Genomic DNA, 23,806 nt, shown 5'->3' on the forward strand with positions numbered 1-23,806 from the left:
TCCGTAGGGAGTTCAAAGATAGCTTCAGCTACACAAGACTTTTAAAAAAATATGTGTGTGTGTGTGTGTGTGTGTGTGTGTGTGTGTGTTATAGACAGCGGGTAGGTAGGTAGGTAGGTAGGTAGGTAGGTAGGTAGGTAGATAGATAGATGAGACCTATTACCTAGTTCTTCCTGAGTGAGAGGGAGGTACTGGTCTACCAGCAGCTCTGACTTGGTGAGTGCATTTTCTACTCCACTGCTCACAAATTGCACCATCCGACTTCCCAAAACAGTGTTGATGCTGTCATTGACCACAGACTTGGTCTTCTCCACACTGTCAGTAACTGCTCCTTTAGTCTTATCTATCACTCCAGCGATGGTGCTGGTTACAGAATCCTTGGCACCGGCCACAGTAGTTGTCACAGCATCTTTCGCTCCATTCACAGCATCTTTGGCGTTGGCAACAATCTATAAGTAGAAAAGCAGATCAACTGGCTACTGAGAAACAGAGACACAAAGACCCTTTAGGTCTCACAAAGGCAGCACAGCCAAAGAGTTTGAATGCAGTTCTTTCACTCTTAACTTTTGGTCTTGGGCAAGTCACTAAGATTTAATGAGCCTGATTTCCTTGTCAGGTCTATTTGCCCCACCTACTCTTTAAGGATTGTTAGCTACAAATGAAGTTAACAGACATGACATCAGTTGCCTTGTCAAGGTACATTGTCTTATTTTGTTTATAACTGGATAAAGCGATAGTGGAATCTAAGGAGTACTGTAGAGAAGAATGCATTTTCTGTATTGGTATGTGTATTCTAAGCGCAGTTTATGCCTGCCTAGAGCACATAGATCCTCATACCCTCACAGAACCAACCACAGAAGACTGCCAGCTCTCCACCCTACTGGAAGTGCTCTCAGCTATCCATCGCTCATACGGAATCTACATCGACAGCCTGCACTACCTCCATGAGCTCCAAAGGGAGGCTATGGAAAGACTGGCTGGCCTTGTGAAGATGCAGACAAGCCAGGTGTGCTGGCGCATGCCTTTAATCCCAGCACTTGGGAGGCAGAGGCAGGAGGATCGCCATGAGTTCAAGGCCACCCTGAGACTACATAGTGAATTCCAAATCAGACTAGACTAGAGTGAGACCCTACCTTGAAAAGCCAAAAAACAAGAAGAAAATACAGACTAGGATATATGACTATCTCCCTTTCTGCCTATTGAACGATATATAACTTTGTCCACTTGATTAGGTTGAGGCTCCCAATACTACACAAATATTTTATTATTTATTTAATTTTGAGGTAGGATCTCACTCTAGCCTAGGCTGACCTAGAATTAACTATGTAGCCTCAGGGTGACCTCAAACTCACAGCAATCCTTCTACCTTTGCTTTCCAAGTGCTGGGCTTAAAGGCATATACCACCATGCCCAGCCCTACTTTTTTAAAAAATTTATTTGTGTCATCAGAGTCTCTTACTCCTACAAATGCTGGGATGCTTGTACCACTTTTTGTATTTATCTTTTTAAAAAATATTTTATGTATTTATTTGAGAGAGAGAGAAAGAAAGAAACACAGAGAGAGAACAGATGCACGAGAGCATACGATCTCTGCAAACAAACTCCAGACATATGTGCCACCTTGTGCATCTGGCATACATGGGTACTAGGGGATGGAACCTGGGTACCTTAACAGCAAATCCATTTCTCCATCCTACTTTTCGTATTTATCTTATGTAATTAAACTTAGGCCAGCAGGCTTCGCAAGCAAGTACCTTTAACTGCTGAGCCATCTCCCCAACCTTGATATCCATAACTCAAAATGATACTAGGTAGACCAACCATTAGCAAGTTCAAGCAAAAGAAAAGGTATTTAAGAGAATGGCCCAGGTTCCCAATCCAAATGAAGGACTAAAGGCTTACTATGTGCTGGAGTGCAGCAGGGTGGGGGAACACATAAGACTTCTTAGAAGCATGGGCTGGAGAGATGGCTTAGCAGTTAAGCACTTGCCTGTGAAGCCTCAGAACTGCAGTTGGAGGTTTGTATTCCCCAGAACCCATGTAAGCCAGCTGCACAAGGTGGCACATGCATCTGGAGTTCATTTGCAGTGGCTGGATGCCCTGGCATGCTCATTCTCTATATACCTGCCTCTTTCTCTGTCTGTTGCTCTCAAATAAATAAACAAAAATATTAAAAAAAAAACACTTCTTAGAAGCATTCCTAAGGACAGAATGAATGTAAAGTTTTCATTCTATTAAGTTTTTTTTAAAATTATTTTTATTTGTTTATTTGGGAGAGACCGGTCGCAAGAGGCAGATAGAGAATGGGCACATCAGGGCCTCTAACCATTGCAAATGAACTCCATGCACCATCTTGAGCATCTGGCTCATGTGGGGTTCTGGAGAGTTGAATCTGGGTCCTTTGCTTTGCAGGCAAGCATCCTTAATCATTAAGCCATCTCTCCAGTCTCATCTTTTATTTTTCTTTTAATTTATTTGCAAGCAAAGAGATAGAGGAGAGACAGACAAAGAGAATGGGCATGCCAGGGCCTCCAGCTGCTTCAAACTTCAGATGCATGTGCCACTTTGTACACCTGACTTTATGTGGGTACTAGGAAATTGAACTCAGGTCCTTAGGTTTTGCAGGCAAGCACCTTAACTGCTAAGCCATCTCTCTAGACCCATCCTTTTAAATGTGTGTAGGTGTGTGTATGTATGTGTGTGTATGCATGCATGCACACATGTACGTGCATACATGCAGGATCTCAGACCACTGCAAACAAATTCCTGTTTGGCTTACCATAGTGGCTAGGAAATTGAGTCCAGGCCAGCAGGCTTTGCAAGCAAGCATTGTTAACCACAGAGCCTTCTCCCTAGCCCTGAATGTAAAGTTTTCAAAACCATTTCATAAACTGCTGAATTGTCCAACACCATCCATGACAGGAGGGCTTGAAAACCTAGATCCTGGCTATACAAGAAACTGTCTCCACACTACCTACACAAGACCATCATAATGGGAGGAAAAGATCATGACATCAAAATAAAAGAGAGTGACTGAGGGGGGAAGTGGTGTGATGGAGTGGAGTTGCAAAGGGGAAAGTCAGGGGAGGGAATTACCATGGTTTATTGTCTATAATTATTGAAGTTGTCAATTAAAAAATAAATAAATAAAAGAAAGTGTCTCCAAGAAAAAGAGTTTATCTTAAGCCAGGTGTGATGGTTCACACCTATAATCCTAGCACTCATGAGGCTGAGGCTGGAGTTTGAGGGACAGTTAAAATAAAACAAAAGAGCTGGGTGTGGTGGTGGAGGGAGGCAGAGGTAGGATGATCACCGTGAGTTTGAGGCCACCCTGAGACTATATAGTGAATTCCAGGTCAGCCTGGACCAAAGTGAAACCCTACCTCGAAAAACCAAATAAAAGAAAATAAAACAAAACTCGGGAGGCAAAGGTAGGAGGATCATTGTGAGTTCGAGGCCACCTTGAGACTCCATAGTGAATTCCAGGTCAGCCTGGGGTGGAGTGAGACCCTACCTCAAAAAAAAAAAAAAAAAAAAAAAAAGAAAGAAAGAAAGAAAATAAAACAAAAGGCCCTACATTCCCCAGCACCCCAAACACCATACACAGAAATATTAACCCCTAGTTTACATTACAAAGGTCCCATATGCACACAGGCACATACATAGTGGAAAGAGGAGGGTCACTGGAGAATGGTGGCATGGCTTGGACTGGAGCTCAATTGTAGACGCTTGCCTGTTATTCATGAAGCTCTGGGTTTAATCCCAGCTCTGCATAAACTGGATGTGGTGGTACATGCTTGTGGGAGTTAGAGGCAGGAGGATCAGAAGTTCAGGGCCATCCTCAGCTATACAGTGAACAATACAGGCCAGTCTGGGCTACATCACTAGACACTGTCTCAAAAAAGGTAGAAATTGGGCTGGAGAGATGGCTTAGCGGTTAAGGCATTTGCCTGCAAAGCCAAAGAACCCAGGTTCGATTCCCCAGGACCCACGTTAGCCAGATGCATAAGGGGGCACATGTGTCTGGAGTTCATCTGCAGTGGCTGGAGGCCCTGGTATGCCCAATCTTCTCTCTTTGCCCCCCTCCTCTTTCTCTCTCTCTCTCTCTCAACTAAATCAATAAAAAAAATTTTAAGTATTTAAGAAAATGAGTACTTGGAATCAAAGCCATTAGGCTTTGCAAGTAAGTGCCCTTAACTGCTAAGCCATCTTTCCAGCCCGAGATCTTCTACTTCATTGAAAACTCATGTAAATCCAGAAAGGAAACTAGACACCAAGGTAAACTTGAAATTCTAAGTATCAAGATATAGCATTATCTTTGTTGAGGGAGAAAACGATGAGATAGGGAGATGATAGAATGAGACATAAAGGAGGCTGGCACAGAGACAAGAAACACTGGCAAGAACATCGTCTCTAAATTACTTGTTAGTAAATCTCAATTTATTGTAGCATTTGGCTTTCAATAATTTTTTTGTTATTGTTTAATTTTTTTTTAATTTAGATGATGTCACCTTTTTTAAAATTTTTATTTATTTATTTATTTGAGAGCGACAGACACAGAGAGAAAGACAGATAGAGGGAGAGAGAGAGAATGGGCGCGCCAGGGCTTCCAGCCTCTGCAACGAACTCCAGACGCATGCACCCCCTTGTGCATCTGGCTAACGTGGGACCTGGGGAACCGAGCCTCGAACCAGGGTCCTTAGGCTTCACAGGCAAGTGCTTAACCGCTAAGCCATCTCTCCAGCCCTATTGTTTAATTTTAAATACAGTAAATTGACTTTGTATGTTTGTATCTGTGTACTGTGAAATCAAGCCTGGGGCTTTGTACACACTAGAGAAGCACTCAGTCACTGAGCCATGGCCTCAGTGTGTAAGTTGACTTTAGATATTATAAACAAGGGCTGGAGAGATGGCTTAGCGGTTAAGCGCTTGCCTGTGAAGCCTAAGGACCCTGGTTCGAGGCTCGGTTCCCCAGGTCCCACGTTAGCCAGATGCACAAGGGGGCGCACGCGTCTGGAGTTCGTTTGCAGAGGCTGGAAGCCCTGGCATGCCCATTCTCTCTCTCTCCCTCTATCTGTCTTTCTCTCTGTGTCTGTCGCTCTCAAATAAATAAATTAAAAAAAAATTAAAATAAATAGATATTATAAACAAGCCAGCAAAAAACCAACACTCAACATGGAAAATAACTCCTACCATGAGACACGCAAATGAAAATATTAAAGTGAACACAAAAGCATTCTAAAAGCTGTCCACTGGGCTGGAGAAATGGCTCAGTGGTTCACGGTGATTGCTTATGAATCCTTATGGTCCAGGTTCAACTCCCCAGTACCCACATGAAGCCAGGTGTACAAAACGATGCATGCATCTGAAGTTCATTCTAGTGTGTCCATACTTACTCTCCCTCCCCCCCCGCCCCCCCCCCCCCCCCCCCCCCCCCCCCCCCCCGCCTTCCATGCCTGGTGGTCGTTAGAAGCACTGCACCAAGCCCGCATGATCATATTGGCCACTTGCACATTTATCCAACAATCCAGCTCCAGGTTAAGGGAATGTATCTGTGTGGTTGTGGCACACATAGTCTGAGCTAAAGAAAATAAGAAAATTCGCCAAGTGGCAGCCTTTCCCCAAGCTCACCTCAGTTGTTGGCTGCTTCAGGATAGGCAGTCTCTCCTCAATCCTGTCCAGCCCCTTACAGGCATAGGTATTGGCAACCGCAACTGCAAGAGAAACAAACAGCCAAATGATAATGGAAGCCTGTGCACATGGAATGAGCACATGACATTACCTTGGACCTTTAGCCGTAGTACAAAAACAAACAAACAAACAAAAAAAAAAAAAAAAAAAAACAGCAACAACAACAGCAAAAGCCCAGCAGGAATGTGGATTTTTTTCAACCACAAAATGCAGTGCCTGGTTTCTTGAGCTCACACAGGAAGAGACTTGGCAGAGTTGCTGGCAACTGTCCTCCAGTGACTTCCCAGTCAGGAGGTGTGCAGGAAAAGCAGCGGCGGCATGGACAGGCCAGGCAGGAAGTTGGCTAGGAAGCTTCTTCCCCATCACTGACCCGTGTGAATGCCAAGAGCAGACAGGCTTCCCTTGAAGCCTCATTCAGGGAACAAGGTAACTGAGAAGTCTCAAAGTTAGCATTTCCATGCTAGGTTAACCCTTACTTAACTCAGTCCACACCAACAGTATATAGGAAACAGAGCTAATAGTAGCCTGGACCTTCCTATCAAAGCCCAGGTTTCAATGTGAGCTTCCCTCTAAGGATAACCAGGCCAAATATTCATACCAAATTCATTTGGGAATTAGCAGTGTTAGAACAGCTGTTCTTTATAAAGGTTCATTGTAATCCTAAAACTCCGGGGCTCAACCTTTTGGGAAATGAGTCAAATTTTGTTGCAAAGAAGTTCATGAGTGTTGTGGAGACTCTGCAACCTTCACACACTGTTGGTGGGGATGAAAGATCATGGAACCACTTTGGAAAGCAGTTCCTCTAATGTTTATTTTTTATTTATTTATTTATTTATTTTGGTTTTTTTTTTTTTTTTTTTTTTTTTTGAGGTAGGGTCTCACTCTGGTCCAGGCTGACCTGGAATTAACTCTGTCATCTCAGGGTGGCCTTGAACTCATGGCAATCCTCCTACCTCTGCCTCCCAAGTGCTGGGATTAAAGGCGTGCGCCACCACGCCCAGCTCCTCTAATGTTTAAACAGTTGATAAAGACCCAGCAATTCCACTCCTAAATTACATACTCAGGAAGACTGAACATGTCTGTTCAGGGGCTGGGAATATGGGTCAGTGGATAAAGCACTTGCTGCACAAATGTGAGAACCTGTGAGTTCAGATCCCTGGCAGCCTTGTAAATGCTGGGCGGGTCTGGTAGCCTGATCATAATCCCAGCATGGGGAAGGCAGCAGCACAGGATCCCCAGGCAAGTCACTAGTTAGATTAGCAGAATAGATAGGCAAGCTCTGGGTTCAGGTGAGACACCCTACCTGAGTAAATAAAAGTTGGAGAATGATTGAGGAAGACACCCAGCAACTGGCTTCCACACAAGCCCACCTGTGTACACATGCACCTACACATATGCAAACACATCATACACACATGTAGAAAGAAACCATTTACCCAAAACTTATATCAAATGTTCACAGAAGCGTTACCTGTCATCCCCCAGAAGTAGAAGCAACCTAAACATCCACTAACTGATGCATGCATGAATAAAATATAGTCCGCCCCTCCACACAAGGAATATTGCTCCACAATAAAAAGACTAAGTACTAGGACTGGAGAGATGGTTTAGCAGTTAAGGCACTTGCTTGTGAAGCCTAAGGGCCCAGGTCAATTCCCCAGAACCCACATAAAACAGATACACACATGGTGGCACATGCGTCTGGAGTTTGTTTGCAGTGGCTAGAGGCCCTGGCGTATCCATTCATTCATTCTCTCTCTCAAATATTTTTTTTAAAAAAGGACTAAGTACTGATGAGTACTACAACATACTAAGTACATTGGAGGTGGATCCTGAAAAATTAGGATAAATAAATAAATCCTGTCATAGAAGGCCATAAATCTTATAAATATAATTGTATGAAATGTCCAGAATAAACAAATGTAGAAAGACAAAAAAATAGAGGCTGGAAAGATGGCTCAGTGGTTAAAGGTACTAGCTTACAAAGTCTGACAGCCCAGGTTCAATTCCCCAGTACCCATGTAAAGCCAGATATACAAAGTGGTACATGTGGTTGGAGTTTGTTTATAATGGCAGGAGGCCCTGGCATGCCAATACCTCCTCTTCTTTCTCATCTTCTAAAATAATAAACAAAACTTTTTTAAATAAGACAGAAAACAGATTAATAGTTACCTAGGGGAGGATGGAAGGAAACAGGAAATTGAAGCTATGAAATATAATCTTTCTTTTTATTTCAAGATAGGGTCTCACTCTAGCTCAGGCTGACCTGGAACTCACTCTATTCCCAGGCTGGCCTTGAATTCACATTGATCCTCCTACCTCTGTCTCCCAAGTGCTGTGATTAAAGGCCATTTTTAATTGTATAGTTCTGTGGCATTAAGTTCAGTTCCACTGTTGGACAACTATTACTACTACTTATTTTCACAACCATCCCATCAGCCCCATGATTTTCTCTTGTGATGATAATGTTCTAAAAGAAGGTGGTGGCAGGGGAGTATGATCAGGGTACAATGTGTATATGTATGGAGGTGGTCAATAAAAGTTAAAACAAACAGGTATGGAAGTGGGAGGGGGAATCTAATGGGAAGAAGGACTTTAGTGCAAGGGGAAAGGAGGGTAAGGAAGGGGAGCAAAATGCACTGTATACATGTATGAAATTGTCAAAAGTAAAAATAATATTAAAAAAGAGGTGAGGTGCGATGGTTCATGCCTCAGCACTTGGGAGGCTGAGGTAGGATGAGTGCCATGAGTTTGAGGCCACCCTCAGACTACATAGTGAATTCCAGGTCACCCAGGGCCAGCATGAGACCCTACCTTAAAAAACCAAAAAAAAAAAAAAAAAAAAAAGATAGGAAAATGTTATAAAATTGACTGTGGTGATTGTTTAGCTCTGTGAATATACTAAAAACTATACACTCTGAATGGATGAATTGTATATATGTCAGTTTTATCTCAAGAAAGATAGCATTAAAAACAACAAACACACATCTTTAATGTCAACACTCAGGAGGCAAAGGTAGGAAGATTGCCGCATGAGGCTAGCCTGAGAATACATAGTGAATTCCAGGTCAGCCTTGACTGAGACCCTACCTCAAAACAACAAACAAAAATGAATAATAATAAAGTTCGGGCTGGTGAGATGGCTCAGCAGTGAAGGCCCTTGCTTGCAATGCCTAATGACTGGGGCTTAATTCCCTAGTACCTACCTAACCCAGATGTACAAATTGGCTATACATCTGGAGTTCATTTGCAGTGGCTAGAGGCCCTGGCATGCCCATTATCTACCTACCTAACCCAGATGTACAAATTGGCTATACATCTGGAGTTCATTTGCAGTGGCTAGCAGCACTGGCATGCCCATTATCTATCTCTTTCTCTTTCTCTCTGCTCACAAATAAATTAAAAAAATATTTTTTTAAATAATAAAAGTTTAAGGCTAGGACTGTAGCTCAGTCAAGTGTTTGCTAGTATGCACAAAGCCCTGGGCTCTATCCCTAGCACTGCATAAAATGGTTGCTCACACCTATAATCTCAGTACTTGGGAAACTGAGGCAAGAGGATTGCCTTGAGTTTGAGGGCAGAGTTACACAGTGAGTTCTAGCACAGCCAGCGATTCTGTGTCAAAGAAAACAAAAACAAAAAAAAGCTCAGGGCTGGGAGATGGCTCAATGGAGGAAGCATTCGCCTCACAAGCATTAGTACCCGAGTTCAGATCCCCAAAGCACACAGAAAGCCCAATATGGTAGCATGCGTCTGTAATCCCAGCACATCCAGTGACAGCGGGTGGAGACAACAGAACCGAGCTCAGGGGCCAGCTAAGGCCATGAGATCATGCCTCAAATCAATGTAGAAGGCAAGAACTGACACCTGAGGTTGTCCGCCATCTCAACACTCATGTTATGACACGTGTATGCCCATGTATACACGTACACCCTACACATGCAGAAAAAGAAAAGTTCATGTATAATATGGGCCCAAGAAAGCCAGCTATTTCATTTTATTCTCTCTCTCTTTTATTTTTTTAGTTTTCCAAGGTAGGGTCTCGCTGTAGTTCAGACGGACCTGGAATTCACTATGCAGTCTCAGGGTGGCCCCGCACTCATGGTAATCCTACCGCTCCCTCCTGAGTGCTAGGATTAAAGTCACGTGCCACCACACCTGGCTTTTCCTTTTTTGGCTTTTTGAGACAGTGCCACCTCATATAGCCCAGGCTGCCTTTCAACACATGATCCTCCCATCTCCACCTCCTAAGTGCCACCACACCAAAGAAATTTTATTAAAGTAACATGAACATTTGCCAGGGTTATAAAGCAGGTCTTCTGTTATACTAAGGACAGTATTACACCTCAGGAAGACCAGAGGATTCCCTGATCTTGCCAGCGTATGCTTAGAATTCTCCCCAACTAGTCCAGTGTTGAAGAGAAAATCTGAACTCACTTTGTGGCTCCAGTTTGTGGATGATGGGCAGGGCGCTGGTCACTGCCACAGATGTCATGGTCTTCACGCCCTTCTCTGCCATCTCACACACAGACTTCAAACAGGGATAGTGATCCTTTGTACTGATGTAAGTCGAGGACACCAGGTCATATGTGGAGCTCACCAAGGGCAGGTTGGCCACCCTAGTCACCACACTCTGCAATCACGGAGTGGAGATCAATGTTTCAACACACCATCAAGAAAACACACATCTAAAAATCATACAGGGGCTGGAGAAATGGCTTAGCAGTTAAGGCGCTTGCCTGCAGCGCCAAAGGACCCAGGTTTGAGTTCCCAGTACCCACATAAAGTAGCTAGAGGCCCTGGAGTGCCCACTCTCTATCTGCCTCTTTCTCTCTCTCTCTGTCTCTAATAAATAAGAAAAATAAAACTTTTAAAAGTAGCACACCTGGGCTGGAGAGATGACAGTGGTTAAGGCGCTTGCCTGTGAAATGGACCCAGGTTTGATTCCCCAGAACCCAGGTAAACCAGATGCATATAGTGGCACATGTGCCTGGGGTTTTCAGTGGCAAGAGAACCTGGCGCGTCCATTCTCTCTCTCATTCTCTCTCTAGTAAATAAATAAAAATAAAATATTTAAAAAAGAAATCATACCGGCTGTGGGTCAACTGCCACGGATGTCATTTTGCCTCTGGGCGAAGAGAAACCTGTAGAAGAGAAATGTACTTCAGACAGTAGGATTAGACACCTACGGCCTTCCTTAACCCAAACAAATTATCACTTCAAGCAAAAAACAACTCAAGAAGAGCTAAGCATGGCCGGCTGAACCTTTCTTTCTCCCGGCAAAGCCTCAGGACAAGCCAGGTTCCAGAGATTATTTGCACACTTTCAGGCAGAAGGAACAAAGTTGTTGGGATATTTGTCTTGTTTCCCAACGGGGACATTTCTAATGCCTCCTGCAGGGAAAACCTAGTCACAAAACTTCTAACCATAAAGACTAAAAAGATTCAAAGGGAAGACATTTATCCCTTTCCATCCAACCCCCGCGTGCACGTTGGCTTTCTGAGAACAGGGTCTTGGTCGGTATCCCAGGCTGACCTCCAACTCTGGATCCTTCAGTCTCCCAAAGGCTGCGATCACAGGAATATGTCACCAAGCACAGGTCCCTGATGGTCACAGGCCCAGGACTACTAGCAAGTTGGAGCACTTCGTGTGAAAAGGCTCCAAGCTAGTAGTTTAAGGCTATGTAAGGCAAAGGAGTGGTTCCACCGAATTGAGGCACAGCTCAGGGCCCACACGGTAAATTTAGGATTCCCAATGACCCACAGCCACACAAAACTGCCTTCTACGCAGCAGAAGAACCGGCCCGGATGCGGCCCACCACTTCGTGTGAGTCAGCTCGCCTCCAGCCTGCACGAGTCCCCTTTGCACAAGAAATGAGTAAGAGTTGCCCTGTAAGAGGGAGCTTCGGGCAGAAGCCACATCAGTGTATAGCCCACGAAGTACCCTCTTAAAATGGTCTCCTGCAGCACGCCTGCAATCGCAGCGCTCGGAGATTGAGGTGGGAGGATGGAGAGTTCAAGGCCAGCCTCCACTGGCTAGTGAAAAGACCTTGTCTTAAATAATAATAATAATAATAAATATTCCAGTATAGCCGGGCATGGTGGCGCACGCCTTTAATCCCGGAACTCGGGAGGCAGAGGTAGGAGGATCGTTATGAGTTCAAGGCCACCCTGAGACTCCATAGAGAATTCCAGGTCAGCCGGAGCTAGAGCGAGACCCTACCTCGAAAAAAATATAGTAACGATGCGCAATGTACTCCAGAAAAGTACTACTGCGAACAGGCGTTTCCCTTTCAATCCCTTTAAGGCAAAAGGAAAGCGCTAGCAGAGCAGCGGCTGGGAACAAAAGCCAGGGTGAAGGAGGCGGGTCCGGGGCGTCCCGGCCCGGCCAAGCCCGAGTTCCCCGCCCGCCCGCCCGCAGCCCAGCCGCGGAGCCCGGGGCCGGCTCGCGGCGCTCCCTCCCGGGCGCGCACCCACCGGCGGACGGGCGGAGAGGGCAGAGCGAGGGTCGGCGGGTCCGCGAGCTGCACACGCGGGCAGCGGCCCGAGATCCGGTATAAGTGCAGTCCCGCCCCGGCCTCCGGGACACGTGACCGCGGCGAGGACGCGCCTCCGCCCCGCTCAGCTTCGCGCCGCCCGCCGCCCGGGCGCGCCCGCCGGGAATCGGGGTCCCGGGAGGGGCTGGGGGTGCCGGCCGGGGGGTGCTCCTCGGGTGGGGACTGCCTGGGCTAGGGTCCTGCGGGTCCCGAGCGCACGGGTCCCGGAGACGTTCTCGCACTTGTGGATCTGCAGGAGCGCTCAGCGTTCCGCGCTTCGGAAAGGGGCTCGGGGCTCTGCTGCTGCTACTCCTTAGCAGATGCAGCTCTGCGAAATGCTAGCCAGACCCCGACCTGCAGAGCTTTCTGTAGCACTGCTCTTGGACTTTCTAGACAATTCATCCACCGTGCCTGGGGGTGCAGGATGGGACTCCAACACCAGAGTCCAGAGTGAAGCCCTGCCCCAAATTAACACAGGCGGTTTATCAAACAAGTTTCTAATTTAAAGGTGAATTCTGCCCCCACCCCCTAAAAGGGGAGCTACTCCAAATCACTCCTGAACGACAGCAGCCAATGCTGAGGGGAACTTGACACCTGAACATCCGAGTTGGGTTTGTTCTTGCAGGAATGTGAACCAGATTATTGGAGCACACAAGTGTTGGAACCGTCGAGGATCAGGCAGGGATTCTAGTGGCTTTTGGTGGAGGATGGAGGGCGTCCAGGTAAGTAAGGTTGCAGGCGCGGGCCTCCTGACACGTCTCTCTTTTGCTTGCCTGGTAAACTACAGGAGCAATTGAGAAGGAAGCTAATACCCCACCACCACCACCACCACCACCACCACCACTACTAGGATTCCTGTGCGTGTGAGTAGGGGACAAGAAGACTAGCGACAATGTTGGAGCCCATGTAACTAGCTAGGCTTCTGAAGCTGTTTGTCAAGCCATGGAGTCTGAACTCTGGGAAGCCCTCAAAGGCATCCATCTCACTTACTTAACCAGTATCGCTTCCACTCAGGTGCTGTTTATCATTTTCACAAGTCCAACCAGCATCCTTGAATTCATCCCCTGAGCCACAAGAGACCCCACTGAGAAGTGAATCAATATCTACAAGCCCTCAGCCAGAATAATTACCACATTGGTTCCTACCCTCCCCCTATATAATTCAGAATAAAAGTAATAAACAACAAAATATTTGAAGGTCCAAAGATTTTATGTAGGGTATTTTGTTATAGTTTGTTTTTTGATCTCTTGTATCTCCCGGGATGACCTTGAACACCTGATCCTCCTGCCCCCACTTTCCCAGTGCTGGTATTCGATGCATAGTCACTCCTGGCTTGGATTTGTTTGTTTTTATTGATTTTTTTCCTGTGTTGACATCTTCAGTATTGAAATCAAATCAACCAGGCATGGTGGTACACTATAGCCCTGTGTTCTCAGCACTAGGAAAGCTGAGGCAGGAGTACTACAAGTTTGAGACTAGTCTGGGCTATAGTCAGTACCAGGCCAGCCAGGAAACATAGCAAAGCCCTGTCTCAAAATAGAAACAAAAATCGAGCTGGAGAAATGGCTTAGTAGTTAAGGCGCTTGCATGCAAAGCCAAAGGACCCAGGTTCAATTCCCCAGGACCCACATAAGCCAGATGCACAAGGTAGCACATGCATCTAGAGTTCATTTGTAATGGCTGGATACCCTTGTGTGCCCATTCTCTCTCCTCTCAAATAAATAAATACAAATAAATAATTTTTTAAAAAATTACTGTGAATTCAAGGATAGCTTGAGCTACAGAGTGAGTTCTAGTTAAAGTGACCCTGCTTAAAAAAAAAAAAGGAGGCGATTAAGGCACTTGCCTGCAAAGCCAAAGGACCCAGTTTGACTTCCCAGGACCCATATAAGCCACACACACGGGTGGCACATGCATTTGGAGTTTGTTTGTGGCTAGAGGCCCTGACACTCCCATTCACTCTGTCTGCTTCTTTCTCTTTCAAATAAATAAATAAAAATGATAAAAATATTTTAGAAAGATCCCAAAACACACACACTCTCTCTCTTTCCAAATATATATATATATGCTTGTTTTTTCCAGGTAGGGTTTTACTCTAGACCAGGCTGGCCTGGAATTCACTATGTAGTCTCAGGGTGGCCTCAAATTCACAGCTATCCTACCTTGCCTCCTGGGTGCTGGGATTAAAGGTCTGTGCCACCACACCTGGCTTCTATAACTATTATTATTATTATTATTATTATTATTATTATTATTAGATTTTTTGAGGTAGGGTCTTACTCCAGCCCTTGCTGACCTGAAATTCACTATGTAATCTCAGGGTGGCCTCGAACTCCCCGTGATCCTTCTACCTCTGCTTCCTGAGTGCTGGGATTAAAGGTGTGGGCTACCATGCCTGGTTTCTATAATTATTTTTTAAAAAACAAAAACAATCGAATCTTTTCTTTTTGGTGTGCTAGATTTATTGGTCTTCCCAGAAAATGTTTGGTCTGGCCACAGTCTGATTGATACTCCGCCCTCCTCACTCATCTGACCTCTTTTTCTGCATCAGAGGATTTCTGCCCTTTCCCCTACAAAATGTCTTCTCGTTTCTTTTTTGGCTTTAAGGCCCTGAGTCACTTCCCCTGGTTAAGATTGTGCAATTTTCCTTCTGCTTTTATCTGGCTGTGGAGGACAGGCCTGGGGCTACTCTGGGAGCAAATGGAGCACACCAGATTCTTGCACCCACATCTCCACTACAGTCTCACCAGTGTGAAAACACGGGACTGGTGGCAAGAATACTTTCCAAGAAGGAAGGACCCAGGTTCAATTCCCCAAGACCCATGTAAGCCAGATGAACAAGGGGGTACACACATCTGGAGTTCGTTTGTAGGGGCCGAAGTCCCTGGCATGCCCATTCTCTCCCCCCCCCCCCCCGCCTATTTGTCTCTCAAACAAATAAATAAAAAATAAATTTCTGCTTGGTTATCCCAGATCGTCTGGGGTAATGACCTCGTAGTCCCCACCAGGACAGGGATCCTGCATCACTCATCCTTCCTGGTCTCTGTCTTAAACCTTCAACTCCAGCCACGAAGTTATGGTCTCTGTAGAGGATTCCTGTGAATCATTGCTTGGGCTCTTTTCTCCACTTTGTTCACTGGAAATTCATCCTTCAAAACCTAAGATGATGCCACCCCCAGCAGAACCTACTGACTACCTTCTTTGGAATTCATGACACAAACACCTTTATGTCTGCACATTGTGCATACTTATTATGCATGCTTTTTAAATTTCATTTTATTTGAGACATAGAGAGAGAGAGAGAGAGTGGACGCACCAGGTCCTCTTGTCACTGTAAATGAACTCCAGACATATACACCACTCTGTGCATCTGGCTTTATGTGGTTGCTGGGGAATCAAACCCCAGCCATCACATTTTTGCAAACAAAATCCCTTTAACTACTGAGCCATCTTTCCAGCCCTATGCCTGCCTTTTTAAAACTATACTTTTTTTTGTTTTGATGGGTTTTTTATTATTAAATTATTCTATTTGTTGAGGAAAGTAGAGTCAAGGAAAAGTACCTACATGGCTAAACATCCCACATGGAGGGCCTGGGGTAGGGGAGACACAGAAAGAAAAAAGAGAGGGCTGAAGGGATGGTTTAACAGTTAAGGCACTTGCCTGTGAAGCCTACAGACCCAGGTTCAATTCCCTACTACCCACATAAGCCAGATGCACATGGTGGCACATTTGTCTGGAATTTGTTTGCAGTGGCTAGAGGCTCTGGTGTACCCATTCTCTCCCCCCCCCACCCCCCTCCCGCTCTCTCTCTCTCATAAATAAACAATAAAATTTATAAAAAGAAAAGAGAGAAAATAAAGTCTAAGGAGCTCTTGTCATGTGGAGATATGGAGGGGATAAGGAGCCCATGTGGAGAATAAGGGCTAGGGGCCCTTCCAGCTGGGCCTGGGCAGAGCCAGCCCAGACTGAGCCAAGGAAAAAACCCACAGTTGGAAGTTCCCAAGTGGTCAAAAATCCTGCCCTCCCCTTGCAAAGGTATTTATGCATAACCTTATAGTGGTGGGTTGACGTTTGGCTCAGGTGAACCAGAGGGACAGCTGGTTGATTAGGGTTAAGGGCCATCTCAGGAAGAGGCTAGCCCTGACATCAAGTTCCAGGGGCTGAACTTGATCAACCACAGTGTTTAAATCCTATGAAAGACCTCCCTCCCAGAAGAGGTCCTGGTTGTTTGTGGAGAAACAGGTCTAGGGAACTAGGCAAGAAATAAGAAGTCAGGTCATCTTTGATTTCTAGTAAGAGCAAACTTTCCTGCCTTTTCTTTTTACCTACAGGGGTCCAGTCACCCTAACGGTTTCCCTCTTTTATTCCCCCATCTCATGAGAAGACACTAACTGCTGTTGGAGGACAGGGTTGTTGATATCAGATCTTGAACTACTTCCTACTGAGCGCGAGTGTAGAAATATGGCAGTTAGAGAGTCTTCCCCAGAGAGGGAGCTAGACACCCTGGCACACCCATTCTCTCTCTGTCTCCTCTGTTTCTCTCTGCTTAAAAATAAATAACATTTTTTTTGTTGTTGTGTTTCAAAGTAGTGTCTCACTCTAGTCCAGGCTGACATAGAATTTACTATGTAGTCTCAGGGTAGCCTCAAACTCACAGAGACTTCTTACCTCTTCCTCCCAAATGCTAGAATTAAAGACATGTGCTACCATGCCTGGCTCATAAAATATATTTTTTGAAAAGTTGTTTTCTAACTGACGTTGGTGGTGCGCATTTAATCCCAGCACTCAGTTTGAGGCCGGCCTGGAACTACAGAGTGAATTCCAGGTCAGACTGGGCTAGAATGAGACCCTACCTTGAAACAAACAAATTTTTAAAAAGTTCTTTTTTATCAAATAAGTGGGAAATAGAGTAAGAGGATCAGGAGTTCAAAGCCAGCCTGAGTTATATGAGACCTTGTCTCAAAAAAATAAAAAAGGTGGGGAAGGTGTGCTGGGGAGATGGTTCAGCCTTTAAAGGTGCTCACTTGCAAAGCCTGCCAACCTGAGTTCAATTCCCCAACCATCTACGTAAAGCCAGACACAAAAATTGGTACAATCACGCATTTGTTTGCAGTGGCAAGAGACTCGGGTGCACCCATACACACACATGCACGCACGCACGCACACACGCAAATACATATTTTCAAAAAGTAAGTGGAAGGAGAGGAGAAACACCCAAGGTTGTCCTCTGATTGCTACATGCATGCCATTCACACAGTTGTACATCCATACTGTTTTTGTTTCTTCTTTCAAGGCAGAGTCTCCCTGTGTAGCCCAGGCTGACCTGAAGCTTCCTCTGTATTCCCAGACTGGCCTTGAACTTACAGTGAACCTCCTATTTCTGCCTTCTGAGTGCTGGAATTAAAGGCATGTACATCTACACCCTGTACACATACATTTTTTGCAAGCAAGCAAAAACTTTTTTTTCCAAAAATGTTCATCGTATCTTCTTGTACCCAGAACAGAATAATGTCTTCATTAAGCAGGTGTGCAGCAAACAGCTGTCTAATTAAATTTTAGTTTGAATGATAGATTATTTTTCATAAAAACTGTTCTATTATTTCTTAACTGTCATTTTTGTTGTTATTTTGTTTTGTTGTTCTCTATATATACCCCTGGCTGGTCCTGAACTTACTATGTAACTCATGCTGACCTTGAATTTGAATCCTCCTGTTTCAACCTCAGAAAAGTTGGGATTTCAGGTGTAAATTACTATGCCTGGAACTAAAATGACATTTTTTTTCTTTTTTTTATGGACCTTTTGTTTTTGTTGTTCTTGTTATTTTTGAGGTAGGGCTTTATTCTAGCCCAGGGTGACCTGGTACACTGTAGTTCCAGACTGGCCTCCAACTCACAATGATCCTCCTACCTCTGCCTCCTCAGTGCTGGGATCAAAGGCATGCACCACTGCACCAGGCTTGCTTTTGAATTTGTTTGTAAAAATATATATTTTAGCTGGGCGTGGTAGTGCATGCCCTTAATCCCAGCACTTGGGAGGCAGAGGTAGAAGGATTGCTGTGAGTAAGAGGCCACCCTGAGACTCCACAGTGAATTCCAGGTCAGCCGGGGCTAGAGCAAGACCCTACCTCGAAAATTAAAAAAAAAAAAAGAAATATATATATATGTATATATATACATATATATATATACATACATATATATATATATATTTGAGAGAGAATGGGTGCAGCAGGGCCTCTAGCCACTTAGCCACTGCAAAGAACACCAGACGCTTGCACCACCTTGTACATCTGGCTTATGAGGATACTGGGGAATTGAACCTGGGTCCTTAGGCTTCGCAGGCAAGTGCTTTAACCATGAAGTCATCTCTCCAGCACTGCTTTTGGAATTTTTTTTTAATTTTAAGTTTTGGGGGGATTTCAATGTAGCATTTTACTCTAGCTCAGGCTGACCTGGAATTATTCACTATGTTGTCTCAGGGTGGCCTCCAACTCATGGCCAAACTTCTACCTCTGCCTCCTGAATGCTGGGATAAAAGGCATGTGCTACCACGCCCAGCTGAATTTTTCTGATTCTTGCGTGTTTTCAGAGAGGATCTCACTCTGTAACCTCAAACTTGCAGTAATTCTCCTGAGTGCTGGTGTTACAGGTGTGCACCGCCACCCCCAGACTTTTCTTTACGGTACTAGTTTCTCCTAGTATAGTCTAGAGAATGACCTGTGGTGCCTTTGAGACTTTCTGCCTCCTACCTCTGACCTGCTGAATCCAGACTGAGGAGAGGGTGGAGCCCAGGGCCGGCATTCTTGGCGGCACTCCTTTGGAGTGCCCGCACTACTGTGAACAAAGCAGATTGCTCACATTTGAACCTCACCACGGTATAGAACTATTATCCATATCTTAATAATGAAGAAGCAGTCTCAGAGAAGCTACCTTAACTGCCCATAGTCTTATGAATAAGGAGCAACCTCAGTAAGATTAGATCTCAGGAGGATGAGCTGTAATAGTTACCCAATTTCTCTTTTTTTTTTTTTTTAAATTTTTTTTGTTCATTTTTTATTTATTTATTTGAGAGCAACAGACACAGAGAGAAAGACAGATAGAGGGAGAGAGAGAGAATGGGCACGCCAGGGCTTCCAGCCTCTGCAAACGAACTCCAGACGCGTGCGCCCCCTTGTGCATCTGGCTAACGTGGGACCTGGGGAACCGAGCCTCGAACCGGGGTCCATAGGCTTCATAGGCGAGCGCTTAACCGCTAAGCCATCTCTCCAGCCCCCAATTTCTCTTTGTCTTAGTTTTCTCATCTGTAAAATAGATGATATTTTCTTCTTGATCTAGGTAATAGTTGGGAATTCATTATATTCATATCAATTTTTCTGTGGACTTATTTTGTTTGTTTTATTTTTCAAGGTAGGGTCTCATTCTAACCCAGACTGACCTGGAATTCACTATGTAGTCTCAGGGTGGCCTTGAACTCACAGTGATCCTCTTACCTTAGCCTCCCAAGTGGTAGGACTAAAGGTGTATGCCATCATGCCTAGCTTTTCTGTGGATTTTTTTTTTTTTGTTGTTGCTGCTATATTGTTTGGTTTTGTTTTTGTAAGGCAAGATGATGACTAGCCTTAATCTCCTGAGCCTCCCACCTCACCTCCCTAGCACTGGGACTACAGGTGTGCTTGGCTGGAGTTGCAGGCATGCACCACCACACCCAGCAAAATTGAAGTTAAAAAGTAAAGATGGGGCTGGCGATATAGCTCAGTGGTTAAAAGGCTTGCTTGCAAAGCCTAACAGCCTGGGTTTGATTCCCCAGTACCCAAGTAAAGCCAAGTGCACTAAGTGGTGCATGCATCTGGAGTTCATCTGCAATGGCTGGAGGCCCCATATGCTTATTCTCTCCACCCCTCTCTCCTGCCCCCCCCCCTTGCACCAAATAAAAATACTTTAAAAAATAAAGTAAGTCCAGGCATGATGGTGCATGTCTTTAATTCCAGCACTTGGGAGGCAGAGGTAGGAGAATTACTGTGAGTCTGAAGCCAGTCTGGGACTACAGAGAGAGTTACAGGTCAGCCTGGGCTAAAGTGAGACCCTACCTCCAGAAAATCAAAAGAAGAAAAGCCTTGAAAAGTTGAGAAAACAAGATAATTTAGAACACTTCACAAGGTTTTCATGAGGATTAAATGAGTCCATATACTGAAGAGTTAGAATAATTCCCTGCACACAGACATTGTATTTTTTTTAATTTTAATTTTTGTTTTTTTTGTTCATTTTTATTTATTTATTTGAGAGAGAAAGAGACAGATAGAGAGAGAATGGGCGCGCCAGAGCCTCCATCCACTGCAAACAGACTCCAGACGCATGCACCAACTTGTGCCTCTGGCTAACATGGATCCTGGGGAATCAAGCCTTGAACTGGGTCCTTAGGCTTCACAGGCAAGCGCTTAATGGCTAAACCATCTCTCAAGCCCTATTTTTGAGTTTTTGAGGTAGGGTCTCACTCTAGCTCAGGCTGACCTGGAATTCACTCTGTAGTTTCAGGGTGGTCTTGAATTCATAGCAATCATCCTACCTCTGCCTCCCAAGTAGTACTAGGATTAAAGGCATGCACCACCACATCCAGCTTAGAAATTGTATTATTAATATTTTTAATATCTTTATTTATTAGAAAGAGTGAGAGAATGAGCACGCCAGAACCTCTAGCCACTACAAACTCCAGATGCATGTATCACCTTGTGCATCTGGCTTTCATGGGCTCTGGGGCTTCAAACCTGGGTCCTTAGGCTTTGCAGGCAAGCATTTTAACTGCTAAGCCATTTATCCAGCTCTATTATTAATACCTTTTAGCTGCACTCAGGGTCTTGTTCCTCAGGAGAGCCTTGCTGAGTGAGCACTGGGCAGAAAAGCTCAGCTCACAGGAGACCTCAGGTGCAGCAATATCCCAGGCATTGTCCAGTCTGTCTTCCTGGACTACAAAGTATAAGAGAAGCTGTTAACGCTACATTTTCTAGGGTTTGTAGCAACTCAGATTGTAATTAAAATGGCTCGAAGCCGGGTGTGGTGACACACACCTATAATCCCAGCACTCAGGAGGCAGAGGTAGGAGGATCACTGAGAGTTCGAGGCCATCCTGGAACTATAGAGTGAGTTCCAGGTTGGCCTGGACTAGAGTGAGACCCTGCCTCAAATAAATAAATAAATAAAAGCCAAAAGCCAAAAGGAAAGAAAAAGGGCTGGAAGTATGTGCTTGTAGTGTCCTTCCATTGAAGCGTAGCTTTCTTTGGGTGTGCTATTGCTACCGAATGACGCTGAAATGACAGAAGATGGAGGCCGTGGAGCCGCCTCCCTGTCCCTCCAGCATTCAGGAGGCAGAGGTAGGAGGATTGCTGTGAGCTCAAAGCCACCCTGGGATTACCGAGTGAGTTCCAGGTCAGCCTGGGCTGTTTACCTTGCAAAAGAAAAAACACACAAATAAACAACAGAAAGGAAAAAAAAAAGACAAAAACCCAAAGGTTCATAAATTTTTCCAGAACTCCCAAAACCTTGTAAAATCCTCAATTTAAAATGACTGCCCCTCTGGCAAATTCACCCAGCCCTCAGACCATAAACTAATTAATGTCAGGGCTGGACATCAAACACAGATTTTCATTGTGCTTGGTTTTGATTTGGGTTTTTGGTTGACAGGTTCTTACATAGTCCAGATTGGCCTCAAACTCAACTCTTTAGCTGAGGCTGGCTTTTAACTCATGATCCTCCTGCCCCCGCCTCCCAAGTGCTGAGAATGCAGGTGTGCACCGCCATATCAGGTGTTCAGGCACCACTTGTCTGACTCACAAGTTGACAATGTTTATTTCTCCTTGGAGAGTGCTCTTTGGCAATATATACACCTGTACCTTTTGGCCTCAGGAAGGTGAAGAGGTTAGTAGACTACATGGTGTCTAGGGTGCCTTACAGCTGTGCTATCTTTACAGTAGCAAAAATATATATAGTACATTGTGTGCAGCTCCATAAAGTTTTTCTTAAAGAGTGTCTCAAACAAAGCTGGTGATTTGTCTCTTCCTTGTTATAAACCAGCTCCCTCCACACATTGGGGAAATAATCACATCTTCTTCTTCTTTCTTCTCACCCCTCCCCACCCCCAAGGCAGGAGCTCACTTTAGCCTAAACTGACCTGGAACTCACTCTGTAGCCCCAGGCTGGCCTTGAACTCAGGGTGATTCTCCTACCTCTGACTCCTTACTGCTGGGATTAAAGATATGCACCACCATACTCAACTGTTCATGTCTTCTTTTCATCTGAGCTTAAAAGTAAGTAAAACTGGGGCTGGGAAGATGACTCGTGTTTAAAGATGCTTGCTCTTAAAGCCCGTTGGCCCAGGTGTAATTCCCAAGCCACCCACATAAGCCATATGCACAAAGTAGCACAAGAGAGTGGCACACACATCTGGTGTTTGTTTGTACCAGCAAAAGGCTCCAGCACACACACGGGCACAGGGAACATAGGAAGAAGATAGATGTATGTGTGTGTGTATTCATATACATATATATTCCAAGAATTCAAAATTAAAGTTCTCAAACAATTAAAAAACCATCCAACTCGGGCTAGGGATATACTCAGTGGTGGAAGCACTGGTCTAGTGTGTTATGAGGCCCTGGGTTTGATCTCTAGCACCAAGGGGGAAAATCAAATGAACATTTCTAAAGAAACAAAAAATGACAAATATATAAAACTGTTTTTCTTTTCTTTTTTGTATAGAAAGGAGATAGGACATTTGTTAGTGATAAGCCTCTAAGAAAAATTAAACATACTGCCACTCCACCCCAGCCATGGGTATAAAGCAAATACTTTCCATAAAATTGTCTTTTATATTATTAAATATCTTTAATTATTTGGGACAATTTTATGTTCAGACTATTTCAGACAATTGATTCAAATATATGGTATCACTGGAACTTAGTAAAGCAATTAGTCCTTTCCCAATGAATGAGTTTCCTTAAGCAAATCTGACCCACTACTGTAGTAGTGGTGATGGTGATGGTATGTGAGACTCTCAAAGTTTTCCCTTTAAAACTATATGATCTACATCACACTGAACAACAAATGTTATAGAGTATCCTTTCTTAATAATAAAAAACTCTGCCGGGCGTGGTGGCGCACACCTTTAATCCTTGCACTTGGGAGGCAGAGGTAGGAGGATCGCCGAGAGTTCGAGGCCACCCTGAGACTCCATAGTGAATTCCAGGTCAGCTTGGGCTAGAGTGAGACCCTACCTCGAAAAATCAATAAAAAAAAAAAAAAAAACTATTTTCAGGGCTCTCTAGGAAGAAAAAAAAAAGCTAATAATGATATTCACTACTTAAGTATGTAATACCTAATGAAAAACAAAAATTGTTATAACTTTACCAAAGAAACAGAAAAATCTGGGGAGTTACATGAACATGGTGTGAGTCCCAAATATTCCATTATGATTCTGAACTACCTTTTCAACACAAAAGATCTACACACAATTTTTGTGACTTTTTTCTGGGAAGATCCAAAGCACAGGTAGGCACCTTCCTTCCTTCCTTCCTTCCTTCTTTCCTTGGTTT

General features: G+C 44.5%; 1 protein-coding gene and 1 pseudogene across 3 annotated transcripts in view; one reads left to right on the forward strand and one right to left on the reverse strand.

The window, feature by feature from the left end:
* The window catches only part of Plin2 (perilipin 2), a 29,774-nt gene extending 17,500 nt beyond the window's left edge, over positions 1–12,274 (reverse strand). For 2 of the 3 annotated variants that reach the window (XM_045141640.1, XM_045141638.1), the window contains exons 1-5: positions 12,168–12,274; positions 10,783–10,835; positions 10,129–10,324; positions 5,632–5,714; positions 164–449 (exon numbers count right to left, since the gene is read on the reverse strand). In XM_045141640.1, the coding sequence (XP_044997575.1) occupies positions 164–449; positions 5,632–5,714; positions 10,129–10,324; positions 10,783–10,812 (595 nt within the window). In that variant the 5' untranslated portion in view covers positions 10,813–10,835; positions 12,168–12,274. Of the gene's footprint in view, positions 1–163; positions 450–5,631; positions 5,715–10,128; positions 10,325–10,782; positions 10,836–11,226; positions 11,246–12,167 lie in introns of those variants that run through there. The other variant, XM_045141639.1, reaches the window with a different exon arrangement.
* The window catches only part of LOC123462696, a 38,847-nt pseudogene continuing 26,975 nt past the window's right edge, over positions 11,935–23,806 (forward strand).

The sequence above is a fragment of the Jaculus jaculus genome, chromosome 1 (genome assembly GCF_020740685.1).
Source record: "Jaculus jaculus isolate mJacJac1 chromosome 1, mJacJac1.mat.Y.cur, whole genome shotgun sequence".
Taxonomy (NCBI): domain Eukaryota; kingdom Metazoa; phylum Chordata; class Mammalia; order Rodentia; family Dipodidae; genus Jaculus; species Jaculus jaculus.